The 13,786-nt window shown below is 50.8% G+C and overlaps 1 protein-coding gene across 8 annotated transcripts in view; it reads right to left on the reverse strand.

Annotated features, from left to right (window-relative positions):
• The window catches only part of Ablim2 (actin binding LIM protein family member 2), a 124,909-nt gene that overhangs the window by 28,474 nt on the left and 82,649 nt on the right, over nt 1-13,786 (reverse strand). For 5 of the 8 annotated variants that reach the window (XM_032917141.1, XM_032917136.1, XM_032917138.1 and 2 more), the window contains 4 exons: nt 13,349-13,469; nt 11,422-11,520; nt 6,484-6,585; nt 5,803-5,856 (listed from right to left, as the gene is read on the reverse strand). In XM_032917141.1, the coding sequence (XP_032773032.1) occupies nt 5,803-5,856; nt 6,484-6,585; nt 11,422-11,520; nt 13,349-13,469 (376 nt within the window). The remainder of the gene's footprint in view (nt 1-5,802; nt 5,857-6,483; nt 6,586-11,421; nt 11,521-13,348; nt 13,470-13,786) is intronic. The other 3 variants (XM_032917142.1, XM_032917139.1, XM_032917140.1) reach the window with 2 other exon arrangements.

The raw sequence follows: 13,786 nt of genomic DNA on the forward strand, positions 1-13,786 counted from the left end.
CAAGCATGCTGGGGCCACTCTAAGCTCTGACAGCTCTGCTCCACCATGTGTGCCAGGGGATTTTTCGGGATCTGAAATCCCACCCTGGTAGCCCAGACCACGGATTTTCAAGATTTCATATAGCTAAGGCTAACACAATAGCATAGCGCCACCCGGGGCTCCAGGATAATTCTCTGCTTGCTGAGGGAATGCTCCATGGAGACTTAACCAGGTCCTCTGCTGACACTATGAACCGCGGCAGGTGTGCAGTTTGCCAGGCCAGAGCCAAATTTACCAGACATTTTGCATTGTTGGTAGGTTGCTTCCGTAACAACTCTGAGCCTAGGTTTCCTGATCTGTGAAATGGAAAACGCCAACCATACCCCTCTAATTCAGGCAGACCAGGCAAGACAGTGCCCGAAGAAATGAAAGGCAGCTTACAGGTCTGCCATGCTAGGAATAGGCAAGGGGTCAACCCTGAAGGTAATTTGCCGGCATCGCTTCCCTCCTTCCTTGATGTGCACACATGTGTGCCTCTGGCTGCTCATCCATTTCATCTACGTACTCTCTTAACATTCTATACACCCACTCATCTGACCTGCTCATCCACCTGTCCACCCAGACACTAACCCAAATCTCCTCACGTGTCTATCCACTAACCATCCACCCATCCACTAAGCCGTCTGTCTATCTATCTATCTATCTATCTATCTATCTATCTATCTATCTATCTATCATCTATCTATCATCCATCTATCCATTCATCATCTATCCATCCATCCATCTATTATCTATCTATCTATCTATCTATCTACCTATCTATCTATCATCCATCTATCCATCCATCATCCATCCATCCATCCATTATCTATCTATCTATCTATCTATCTATCTATCTATCTATCTATCATCCATCTATCCATCCATCATCCATCCATCCATCCATTATCTATCTATCTATCTATCTATCTATCTATCTATCTATCTATCTATCTATCATCTATCATCCATACATCCATCTATCCATCAATCTATTCATCCATCATCTATTTATCTTCTACTAATCATGTATCAACCAATCATCAATTCCTCCATCCATCCATCAACCCATGCACTATCCATCCACCCACCCACTAAACCATCTATCATTTGTCTGTCTACCTACCTACTACCTTCCATTCACTCATGCACCCACTGACTCACCCATCCCTGTATTCACCGTTCTCCAGTTATTCACCCAACCGCCCACCTATGCGTACCTCCCTTTGTCTGCTTCCGTCTATTCCTTTGTCCACTGGGGCACCCACTCATGCACGCAGTTCTTTATCTACCTGTCCCTCGTCATGCTGGGCTTCTGCCGCCTAGCCCTTCAGTATCCATCCTCTCCTTCCCCACTGCACAGTGTGCGCCTGCCCTGTCCTGAGTATAGGAAAGCAAGAAACAGACATGGTCCTTTTCTGTCTCCGCGGACGGACTTTGTTCTCCCTACAAGGTGTATAAATTACAAGGCATAACCTTTGCTCACAGGGCACACATCTACCTCCCCATTGAGCAACTGACAGGAGATGCTCGAGGTCACAGCAGCATCTAATGTGCCTCCAGTGACAAGAATATTGACCTCCAACAGATAAGTGGACTTGGAAAGTAGGTGGACACAGCACAGTGGCTGCATGGGAGTTAAACACCTTCCTTCTGGTGGTGTCCACACTTCCATGGCTCTGGCTTCCAGGTGGCCACCAAGACTCTGTAACAACAGAGTGCTCAGCTCAGGTCTCTACTGGAGCTCTGACGGCCATCGGTGTAGAGTCACCCCTGCCAGATGCTATCTCTCTTAAGGAGTTTCTGAACACATGGAGAGGTGCTCAGGGACTTGAAGTCTCTCCTCAGACCTTAGGGTTCCAGAACAGGTGGGAGTCTTGGTTTTCTACTCAGGCCCAGATGGGTCTCAGAACTAGACCCATGGGCAGGACTTCTCTTGTCTGGCACAAATCAACCTGGACGGTTTAAATTGTTTTGGAATTACAGTGTGTGTGTGTGTGTGTGTGTGTGCGTGTGTGTGTGTGTGTGTGTGTGCGTGTGTGTGTGTGTGTGCATATAATGGGAGCAATTCTATCAATTCTCTACTTCAAGGCAGGAATGTACCTTGGTCATACATGCTGGGGGCAATTCTGCGCTTCCCAGGGCAGGCTATGCTTGGCCATCATTATGTCTCCAGCCTTGAGGTAGAGTCAAACACACAGTGGATGTTTAAAGACTACACTTTAGCTAAATTAGTGAAAGCCCCTGGCATCTCTTGGCATTTGGCTTCCTTCTATGAAGTTGAGTGAATGGCATCTGTTTGCTGACTGTTGCCAGAATTGACAGTGACATCAGAGAAAAGGATATGGAGCCAACATCTCTGCTCACTGGCTTCTCTCCCACCCACTGTCCCTCTTCCAGAGAAGCAGGCCTATCGTGTCTTCAGAAGACAGAGAATCATCTCTTAGCCCCACAGGACTGGGCCTAAAGCCCTCTCTGGAAAGACTGACTTCCTATCAGACATGTCCCATGTCCCTTGAGGACGTCTGCTACACATGCCCCATGGGAGTACCCAGTTTCTAATGCTCTCTGTGGGCACAGAGCCTACCTGACACCTGGCCTTTCACCACACCCTAGAAGACCCCAAACTAGAGTGAGACTCAATCTTCTAGGAAAGAAATCCCTGAGGGGGACAGCAGTAGAAGTGGGTGACCCTTCCCCAAGCTGTATAAAAAGGAGAAGTCAAGCCAAGCACTGTCCTTTGCCACGCCTGGCTTCCTGATTGTGCACGGGATGTGACTAGGTACTTTTAGCTCCTGCCACCTCGATGTCTCTGCTAAGATGGCCACACTCTGAAACTCCAAGCTGGAATAAACCCCTCCTCCCTTCAGTTGATTTTGTCAGGGTGTTGTACCATGGCAACAGGAAAACAAACTAAACAACAGTCTTAAAGCAGATGCCTTCCTTCCTTTGAGAGACGGCGTCCAGGGAATCCCTTCTGTTCAAGCGGCTCTGCCACTTACAGAGTTTGTCTGAAAGCACTGTGAGGCACAAGGCCCGACCCGTTTTCTGAAGGGAACAAACCCGAAGAAGGAAGCATTTCTCCCTGCTAAGTCTCTGGATGAGGGCAGCTGTGTTTCTCCCCATAACTGCCTCCCCAAGGTGACAGACATAGTGGGATGCTGCTTGTGTACGCAGGTGTGTGTGTATGTGCAGGTACTGTGTATGCAGGTGTGTATGTATGTGCAGGTATGTGTGCATGCAGTTGTGTGTGTATGCAAGCACATATGGATGCAGGCATCTGTGGGCTCACAGGTGTGTATATGCATGTATAAGAGAGTGTGCACACAGGTGTGTATGTTCCTGACCTTTCTCACCCCTGCTTGCCCTCCTTCCATCACTTCCTATGTTGCTTCCTCTCTTTCTTTCTTCTTTAACACAACCGGTAAACAACAAGCAAACAGAGCTGGAACTGATAGAGAAATACAGTAAGGTCCCAAAATGTCCAAAACCGAAAGCTGCAGGGGGCAGCAGTGCATTAATGACCGTCCCATGGATTCAAAAGCATCTTGCTCTCCACACCAAGTGTCACTTCCACCCTGTGGGCACAGAGAGGCCTGGCTGTCCTTATGGCTCCCAAAAGCAGAAATGAGACTCAGGCTTCCGAGAAGAATAACAGTGGCAGAACCCAGAAGCATCCACGTCCAGTGACTTTGCAGGAAACGAGAGCAAATCATCAACGGAAAGGCGTGGCCGCTTTCAATATGCTAAATATAGGATCTTAAGCTAATGAAACAGTCTTGTGATTCACCATGGCCCCCAGGGGCTGTTTCAAGCTGGAGTGAGGATTTAAACTAATGCTGCTCACGCCTAGATCAGGCTCTGGAGCTCCTCGGGGAAGGCCTGTGGTCAAGTTGCCTTGATGGAGCAAGCGCTGGGGTGTGGGAGGTCAAGCACACACACAGGTACACAGGCATGCATGCACACAGCATGCATGTATACGCTCCCATCCGAAATTGGGGGTGGGGAGGGCTTGTGAAGAGCAAAGGTCTCAAATGCATGAACTGGAACACAAAGGCCCTGTGTACATCTGTATTTCCCAAGGGTTCTTTTTAACCCTTCTATGCCTGCTAAACCTTTCTAGTCACTCGAGGCTTGCACGACTCGCTGAGTTCCTATCGTGGGTTTATGTTGCTGAATGTCTGGCAGAGGCAATACGCTCTAAGATCTGAATCTTTACAGAATCAACATACAGAATCCTGAGCTTGGATGACTGTTCAAGGCTTCTTCAAGCCAGGGTTGCCTGTAGACAGGCAAGGGTCTTATGCCTAGACTGCAAGGCTAGTGGCTGATAACTGTGAACCTGACCTCCCCTAGGGGTTTTGAACATCAACACTCTGCTTCAGTGTGGCCCTATCAGATGCCGGTGGTCAATTTCAAAAGGTGATTTTCTAACCCTGCCTCTTGCCAAGGCCAACTCCCCTTGGACCATGGATATTAACCACACAGTTAAGAAGCCAAGTGGAGATGAGAGATAGTGGTGGTTAATTAAGGCCCCACAAGGCAAGCTCTATCCTAGGCTCTGGAGAGCACAGAGATCATGGCCCTTCTCAAAGACTGTCCGGCGTGGTGCTCTGTCCTTTGCCTGGGCCTCAGTTTCCCCACCTGTAAGACTAGGGTGCTGCAGTTCTGTTTCTGGTAAAAGGCGTGTTAATCTAACTGCCCCCACCTATCCCTTGGGGATATATATATATATACCCTCTTCTCAGATTCTAAAAACCAGGACTTCAATCCCCTTCCTTCTTTCTGAAAGACGTAGAACTCAGGGCCTCTCGCCACCACTGAGGAACCAAACCCAACACAGAGCTTCGGTAAGCTATCTAGCACTTGTCAGTGTGGGAAGTGGGTGCTTTCCTCTCGCACATCTAAACAAGAGCTGTCCATAGAATCCCCCTTCTCTCCCATCTCTAGTGATGACTTAAGTCTCCACTGTGCACAGCCATTTACAGTTTTGAGCTGTTTCCACATTCACTCTGTGAGTACCTCATACCCAGTCCCGGAGGAATGAGGGTTAAGGGGACAGAAAGGGCAAGGGGAAGGAAATGGAGCAGAGGAGGTAGAGGGCAGAGGGAGAGAGGAGTCTGGTTTGCAGATGAGGAAACTGAGGCTCATGGCACTGCAGGGACCTCCCCAGTCACCAGAAATCGAAACTCCGACTCCTTTAGGGTCCTGCCCCCCACTCAAGCATTCTTCTCCTTGCATATCTGTCCCAGGCAAGTCCACGTGGAGAAGATGTGGGGGGTTAGAGGGATAGGAGGCAGCCTTGCTGCAAACCACCTCCAGCACAATGCAAGGAACCCCATTGGCTGAGGACAAGGCATCCCATTCTATCACAGATAGTCTCAAAAGATGGGGCCCAAAGTCTCCCTAAATTGTGATTGGTTCCAAGTCATTATTTTCCAAAGATCAGGCCTGTGTCAGGGCATGGGTAAAAAGCCCAGTCCCTCATCATCTCAACTGGGCCTCTCATGGTAGCATCCAAATCACCAAATAAAGGTTCTTAATTAGCACATGCACCCTAGCCCCAGCCCCAGCCGCCATGCACTGGCCTCTGCACATGTCTCCTCTCTTGTGAAGAGAGGCCTCCCAGGAGCCTACGGGGGAGTGTGCATCTAATATCTAGACAGCGGGGCCTCCCGGAGCCTCGGATCAGGACACAGCGAAGGGAGCAGGCATTCAGAAGCAAGAGGGAGCAACAGACATGCAGGCAACGCACGGCAGAAGAGTCCACCAGACCGACCATACCGTGCTGTTTGTAGATAGGGGGTTTCCTATAGATGTTATCTTTTACGCCAGTGTCTGGGAAAGAAGAAGGAAAGAGAAGGAAAGAATGTGAGGGGAGCAGGGAGGCGGCTACGATGCTCTCCACCCAGCGGCTTCTGTCAGTTCCTAGCTCACCCAGCCCGGAATTACCAGAGAGTTTTCAAAACTGCAAGTGGCTGAGGATGAAGCCCCACACCTCCACCAAGCATCCCCCCCCCCATTTAAACACCACTGCAGATCAGAAGGGAACAGGAAGGGAGACGGGCAGGGAAGGCAGCAAGCAAGATCCTTGGGTCACCGGGATGCAGATAACTCAGACTCTTTTCTCCACCTTGGACCCAGGACAAAAACATCTTCTCAGTATTTATGAGACTTGGAGAAAAACCCAGGTGTATGTCGGTTTGTGGGGAATGTGCAAAAAACACACTGCATTAGGAGTTTTGTGTTTTTCATTTGGAGAAAAAAATTTTTCTATTCCAGACTGGTCTTGAACTTGTGACCCTCCTGACGTCGCCCCTATCTCAGTGCTGAGATACCTGGTATGCACCACTACACCCTACTCCGTGGAGTAGCTTTTAAGGAAACTCAGTGTTTGAGGATGCTCTGACATTCGGGTGTGGGCAAGGTGGTGCATGAGAAAGTCACAAACATGCAGGAACCTACCTGGGACGTGGAAGTGTCTCGGAGCCTGCTGATAGGTAGAGGAAGGAGGCCTGCTGTCGGAGTGCACTGAGAGACTCGGAGTGCTACGGCCGCTTTCGCTGCCTCCAGGTGGAAGGGCAGAGACAGCATGTGAGAGGCAGAGAAGCAAAGCGGAAGGTTTCAGGCAAAAAGAGCTCATCTGCAGCGAACCCTCTATCCTGCCTGAAGGAAGTCCATGCTGGAGCCATGGACCCTACGACTTCTGTTCCAATCTGGAGTGTGCCTGGCTCTAAGGGGTGGAGGGGACAAAGGGGCAGTGACTGGAGGGGCCAAGAGTGTGCAGTGGGCAGAGCCTAGGATCCTGAGGTGTGAACACACACTGCAGACTCATGATTCCTGTCTCCCTGATGTAGCTCGTGCAGGAAGGTCCTGCTTGCTCGGAGATTCCACCAATTAACTGTGAGAATAGGACTAAGGTGTGGGGAATGGGTCAAAAGCAGCCCTCACAACCACAGGGGAGGCTCTGCCTATGTGGGGAACTGGGGATCAGCATCCATCCACTTCCACAGTCCTGACACGGCTGCTTTTGGCAAGCAAAACGAGGATGCTCTACTGCCTCCCTCCAACCTCTCTCGGCTAGAGCTGTTCTGTGTTCTGTGAAGGAGGGTGGACGATCGAATCACCCATCCAAGACACCTGGTGACCTGAGTGGATGCCCCGCCTCCCTCCGATGCAGGATGTGATAGACAGAACACGGTGGTACTGGACATGGGATGAGGAGCACAGCTCACAGCAGGACACCCCAAGGCACAACTGCTCCCTTCTCTTAAACTTGCTGAACGCTGTAGTAGCTGATAGGGCTACTGGCAAGGAACAGGCTCTCTAGCTCTAAGAACCTTTGAATGACAAGATCAAGCAGCAGGACCCTAAAGCCAATGGGACAGAAACCCGGCCTGGATGGGCTGGAGACAGCAAGGGACATCACAGACAGGCAGCATGGGCAAAGGGGGCTGGGGGTTGCTGGCTGGCTGGAGAAGGGTCAAACCGGTGGCCACCAAAGGAGACTGATGACTCCTACTTTGGGTATTTTCTCCTGCCTGATCATGGTCACTAATTTCTCCTGTAAACACTGATGGTGCTTAGGAGACTAAAGATTTTGTTCTAGAATGATATAGACCCTTCTGACTTTGGCTACATCAGCTGCTCCTAGCAGTAGCAGGGACCTCACCTCAGGGAGATGGGCAGCACAGGCTCCTTTTACACATGATAGCATGACTCTCTGTGTTGCATAAGTCATGACAGACATAGTTTGAAAAAACAACTGTAGGCACTCCACTCGGGCTGGAAACTGTCCCTACTGGGTATCATCCCTGAGCAGAGCCTCTGTGGCTTAGTCTTTCTTTCTCTATCTTGACATCATGATTGTTTCTGTCATCCTCACCCAGTTGACTGAGGATTCTAAAATGGTCCAACATCCCTGTCCCCTCCAGAGCTTGGCCTATAGTGTGATGTCCCCTGAAATGACAAATGGGATTCCTACCACATGCACTCACTAGAGCAGCTACAGTTTCCCGGACCAGCCACCTTGGTCCCTGTCTGGGACACTGCCACTAAGTCTTCCCCGTCCCCTGTCTGACCTGCAAGGCCCTTCCCAGAGTCCATACTGTCTAGACTTCCCTGAGTTTAGGCTCAGGATCCACCTGGCTGACAAAAGGCTCAGGAGGGCCAGGCCCTTTCTCTTTTTGTGAGCATGCTTGCCTGTCTGATGTCGCTGAGAAAACACCCTGCTGTCCTCAACTCCACAGACCTGCCTGCAGCTTCGCTGCGTGCTTTCATGGTATGCTCACGTCAGCCCCACACAGTTGGTACCATCTTGCCTCCATGTCGACTGGCACACTGACTACTTGGAAACCACCTTTCCTCAATGCCCCAAAATGATAAGGCCCCCAGGCCCCCCATGTCACCCAAGGACAGGCATGGAGGCTCCTTTGTCCAGGCTCATGGCTCTTTTTGAAGGCATCATATCCGGGGTGCTTCTGACACTTCCCAGGGACAGCTGAGCAGCCCCAGCTGTGGTGGGGCCCATGGCTTCTTTTTTTTTTTTTTTCTTTTTTCTTTTTTTCGGGGCTGGGGATTGAACCCAGGACCTTGCGCTTCCTAGGCAAGCGCTCTACCACTGAGCCAAATCCCCAACGGGCCCATGGGTTCTTTACATTTTAAGTTAATATTTTGCTTTGGAATGGTTTTAGATGGTTCCAGAAGGTGCCCTCACTCAGGGCTCACGTCTAAGTTCTGACACGCCTCCAGGACGTGGAACTGTTCTGAGTTCTAATTATAGTTTGAGTTTAACACAATTTTACTTGAGATATTTTCTACCTCAGGACCCATTCAGGACATCACACCACACCCACTGTTACATCCTGGCTTCTCGAAGCTGTGACCAGCATCCCTTGTCACTGAAGATCTTGACAGTTCCTGGCAGGGGCAGGGGGGAGAGCTATAGAATGTCCCTCAACTGGGAGTGTGAGAGACAGAGGTTATGGATTTAGGAGGAAGGCACAGAGGTGGTAGCTCTTCCCTGTCACATCTCCCACAGGGCACTCGCTGCCTTCATGACCTGGAGTCAGACCTGACGCATGCCTTGCCTGGACATGGCACCTCTCGAGGTCTCAGCACACACTTGGCTATGCAGTGGGGGAGTCCTGCTTACCTCTGTGACCCACCATCTCTACAAATTCTGGGGCCTTCTGTGCAGAAGTTGTTCCCCTATGCTCTTATTTAGCATTTGTGGACATTGTGTCATTGATGAACCAGTGACTGACTCATTATCTATTATCTTGTTGCAACTATGGTTTCTATGGCTGCGGTTGGTTGTGGCCTTGAAGATGCTATGGTTGGTCCTGGCCTTGAAGATGCTGTGCTTGGCCTTGGCCTTGAACATCTGTGGTTAGCTGTGGCTGAACTTTCCCAAAGTCCCACTAAAGCAAGTCTGGCTCACAACCACATGTCATGGTCCTTTGGGGACCATACCCAAGGCATGTGTAGTTTCTAACTAGAACTTCCTCTGAGCATTGAGCACAGGTCCTGAAGCTGAGGAACCAGGGCTTAGGGACCTGCTTTAGAGCTGGCGAGGGGACCCTTGGCAAGATGAGAATCACCGGCCGGGTATATGCACGCTGGGGCTTTGACCTGAGGCTCTGCCCTGATTCCTCTGACTTTCTTCCTTCTCATGACACTAGTACTGTGGCAGGCCCTCCAGTCAGACCCCAGAAAAGTGACATCAGCAGCATGGAGTCCCCTTGTCAACCCACATCTCCCATCTTTGCAGCCTGTTTCTTATTGAGTCAGAGTCAGGCTTAAACCTTACACCACTTCAACCAAGGTCTGAAATTGACAGTAATGTGCCAATGACTGTCACCAGCCCCTTCCTCACCTGACTTAGGTCTGGGGGTAGAGAGGCCCTAGGCCCTAGGCCCTGAGACTCAGTGGGAGGCTATAATGTCTGAACTGCATGGAAGATGGACAGAGGGGAGAGGGAGAGGCCCTGTCACCAGCTAGCTAGGTCAGGAGAGGGCTGGACCAGGACAGCATGTCTACTTGGGAGCCCTCAACTAGCATCAGACAGTGAGGTGTCTCCACTGTGTCCCAAATACTACAAAGCACCCATGGGAGTAAGAAGGAATTTTCCAGAGATTTGGCAGCTGCTACAGCTGTGGCTGTGTGCTATGGACAGGGTGTCCAGAGACTAGGAGCAAGATGGTCCTCGGGAGACTCTAGGGAAGGACCTGTGTCCGGCTTTGTTCTGAACCTCCAGCAGGTACTCATCTCATGGTTGCTACCTCCTCGAGACATGGTCTGAAGGATGCTGGAGAGCCCAAGGTCACAGTCCGCCATGGAAGTCAGTTGGAGGGCAGAGCTATGGGTTTCTGCCCCTCCCCCATTAAGAACAGGAGCAGCAATAGCCAATGGTCTCAGGCTGACCATGAACCCAGAGGTGTCTGATCCACTACGGCAGGACCTCCCTCACAGGGCCATTGGGCAAAGGAAAGAAAGATATCAGGCTCTGAGACCTGTCTGACTCCTCCAAAGTGATCAGGTTCCCTTCAGGTTTTGGGAGCGAGCACCCCTTACTCTGAGTCTCCCACAGATAAGATGTACATAAATTAAGGCCCCAGAAGCCACTCTGCTGCTCTGGGGATGTAGCATTCGGGGCTGTGCATCGTCACTGAGAACTTAATCACTGCTAGAGACTGAGATGTGTGGAGAGCCCATGAAGAGGCAAGGAAGGCATGGCAGTGCTGAGGGCTCTGCTCAGTGGATCGCTGATCTTAAATGTGCAAATAATGCCCAGGGCCATCTCCTCACCTTACAAGGCCAGCATATGTGACCCTTTCTCTACCTCCATCACCCTACCTGCCTTAACATTGTTTCTTCAAATACTGCTGAATGGAGGTTCGGCCATCCATACGTGAACTTGGGATACACATAATTCAGTTCTTAGTGTGGAATAAATCACTAAGGGCATCCATGTATACAATCTACAGGACATGGATTGTGGCTGGTATGATGCCTTGGAAAGACCCAGGGGTTGGAGCCACTTGAGTTGAGTCCTGACCCAGCCACCAGGGGTCTAAGGCTGTGGACATCACCACCTCTCCACATCTCAGCTCCTGCTCCTGAAGGCTAACACTAACAGTACCCTACCATGGAGGACGGAGGATGGAGGATGGGTACGAGGACTCCCCCACCTCCAGCAACCTAGGTGTTCATTGAGATGCTCCCTCCAGCTGTTCTCTTAGTGACAAATCACCCTGTTTTCCTTCCAGGGACATGGACACACTGACAAGAATAGAGCCAGACACACACAACACAGGAAGTACACAGGCATGAGACACAGGGCTCTGGAAGCCATGCGGAGACATGGGACGAGCACCCCCCGCTGTGCACTGCACGCCTTACCTCGGAAGTAGGGGATGTAATGATGTCTGAACACGGATGTAGGGCTTGGGTGTTGGGACAGGGACAGACAGCTACTGGTACCAACACTCACAGTACCAGCTGCGGGCAACAGAGAGCAGTCAGTAACCCTGGGCTCCTCCACCCCAGAGCCACCAACTCGCCCTAGTCCCCACTTGGCCAGGGACATTGCCCCTCTGCTCTCCTGGGGCACCAGAATAGGATTACCCAGAGGCTGTGGGCCATCTCCTTCAGATGGGGTCAGGAGATGCTGCATCTGAGACATAGGGTGGCAGCCAGAGCTTGGGACACATCTCGGGCCCTGTCCATGGCTCACTTTGGGGTGTCCTTGTGATCAAGGACAGTGGGAGGGCAGCTTCCAGAGGTCAAAGAGTGGTCTGTCACCAGCATTCTCATGGCACTCGACAGTCCAGATACAATGCTTAGCCCTCTGGGCTTGACCCCTGACCAAGCAGTCAGTAGCCAGGCCCTCCTGGTGATGCAAAGTCAGGGGTCAAGTCACAGGGGACCTGGGGGAAGGGCTCAAGAAAGCCACTGCTGTCCACACACCTGCTCGCCCATTCATCCTCTCCTTCACTTAGTTCACTCACTAACACGTCTACATTCACTGACTCAGTCTTTCACTAACTCATGTGCTCATTCTCCCAATTAACTCAATCATCCCCTGACCCATTCATTTACTTACTCATTATCTCTCTGACTAGCCCATTCATTCATTCACTCACTCACTAATTCACTTACTTAATCATCCCCTGACCCATTCATTTTCTTACTCATTAACTCTCTGACTAGTCCGTTCATTCATTCATTCACTCACTCACTCACTAATTCACTCACTTAATCATCCAGTGACTCATTCATTAACTTACTCATTAACTCTCTGACTAACCCCATTCATTCATTCATTCATTCACTCACTCATTTACTCACGTACTAACTCACTCACTTAATCATCCACTGACCACTCATTACTTACTCATTGACTCTCTAACCTCATTCACTCAGTCATTCATTCATTCACTCACTCACTCACTCACTCACTTACTTTCTCATGCACACACTCACTCACCCTCTTTCTTTGCACTCACTGAGCAGGATGGACCAGGAATATTGCAAGGAATCAATGAAAATGACTGCAAACAGCTAAGTTGATTTTTCCACAAAGTTTTCGAAATTAAGAGCTATGGTCCACAGGTGTGAAAATGGGTCATGCACAGCTGGAAGGAAAGAAGCAGCTTGGAAAAATCCCTCCAAAAGGCAGAGCGTCTTGTGCATGGTCCCTGTGGCTTTCACATGCCAGCTCAAAGCTGAGGAACGCAATGCAAACTGGGAGCCGAGTGGGAAGGGTTGGGGTGGGGAATGAGGCAACATGGTAGGAGGCCCTGCACAGGGTTGTCTCCCAGCTGGAAGGGCATAGGGACCTTTGCCAATCTCTTTCACGGGATGCTTGTCTTTACTGCGTGATAGGTACAGCATTAGACATTGTGACTGGCTATCGTGGCCAATGACTCTGACTCCTCAGCTAATCCTCCCAAGCTACCGTGGGCTCACAACTGTAAGACTGTGGCTTGCTCTCCTACCTCATGTGCGATTTCACATCTGACAGCTCTGTGACTGCCCCAGAAGCCCACATTGTTCTGTGTGGGCCTTGGGGCTGTGTGCGTCTCAAGATGTGCACTGTGGGTTTAGACGACAACTCCAGCCCCAGCTGCCTTATGGCTGCCTGCTCCTAGGCTTGAGGTACTGCTTTTGGTATGTCCAAGTGGCCAGACGCTCCATGACCCCACTGGCACCCCCCCACCCTGCCGTTTTTCTCAATGAACAAAGAAGCTACTTTAGGTCAGTAAACTCATTGAGAAATACAACCTCATCAGGGGTCAAGACAAGTGAGGTGGGGGTGAATACCTACCTGGACGACTGTAGTGCTGGGGTGATCGTGAGGTTGGTGTGTAGTGTCCAAGGCTGACCGAGCCAGCAGAGCTGGGGCTGGAGGTCCTGCACTGCTTGTAGGACCGATCATCCTGATCCCCCTGGGTAGGAAGACAGTGAGAAGACCTGGGTCAGGCGCACAGCCTGCCTTCCACCCCCCAACCCCCACTGTATTTGCCCTCTAAAACAGGGTCTTAGAGCATAAACAGAGCACATCTGGACAGCGAGAGGCAGGGCTGAGTTATAGCAAGTCTCTCGTCCTGAGTATGGGCCCATGGGGTACCCATCCTTCCAGTCCATCTGACCCTCCTTGGTGATAGGACTTCTGGGATGTGGTGGAAGGACCATACCTGCATCCTCCCTGCCCTACCCACTCCCCTCCCTCTTAAACCTTCCCAGCACTCTGGACTGCTGGTAC

The sequence above is a fragment of the Rattus rattus genome, chromosome 11 (assembly GCF_011064425.1).
Source record: "Rattus rattus isolate New Zealand chromosome 11, Rrattus_CSIRO_v1, whole genome shotgun sequence".
Taxonomy (NCBI): Eukaryota; Metazoa; Chordata; class Mammalia; order Rodentia; family Muridae; genus Rattus; species Rattus rattus.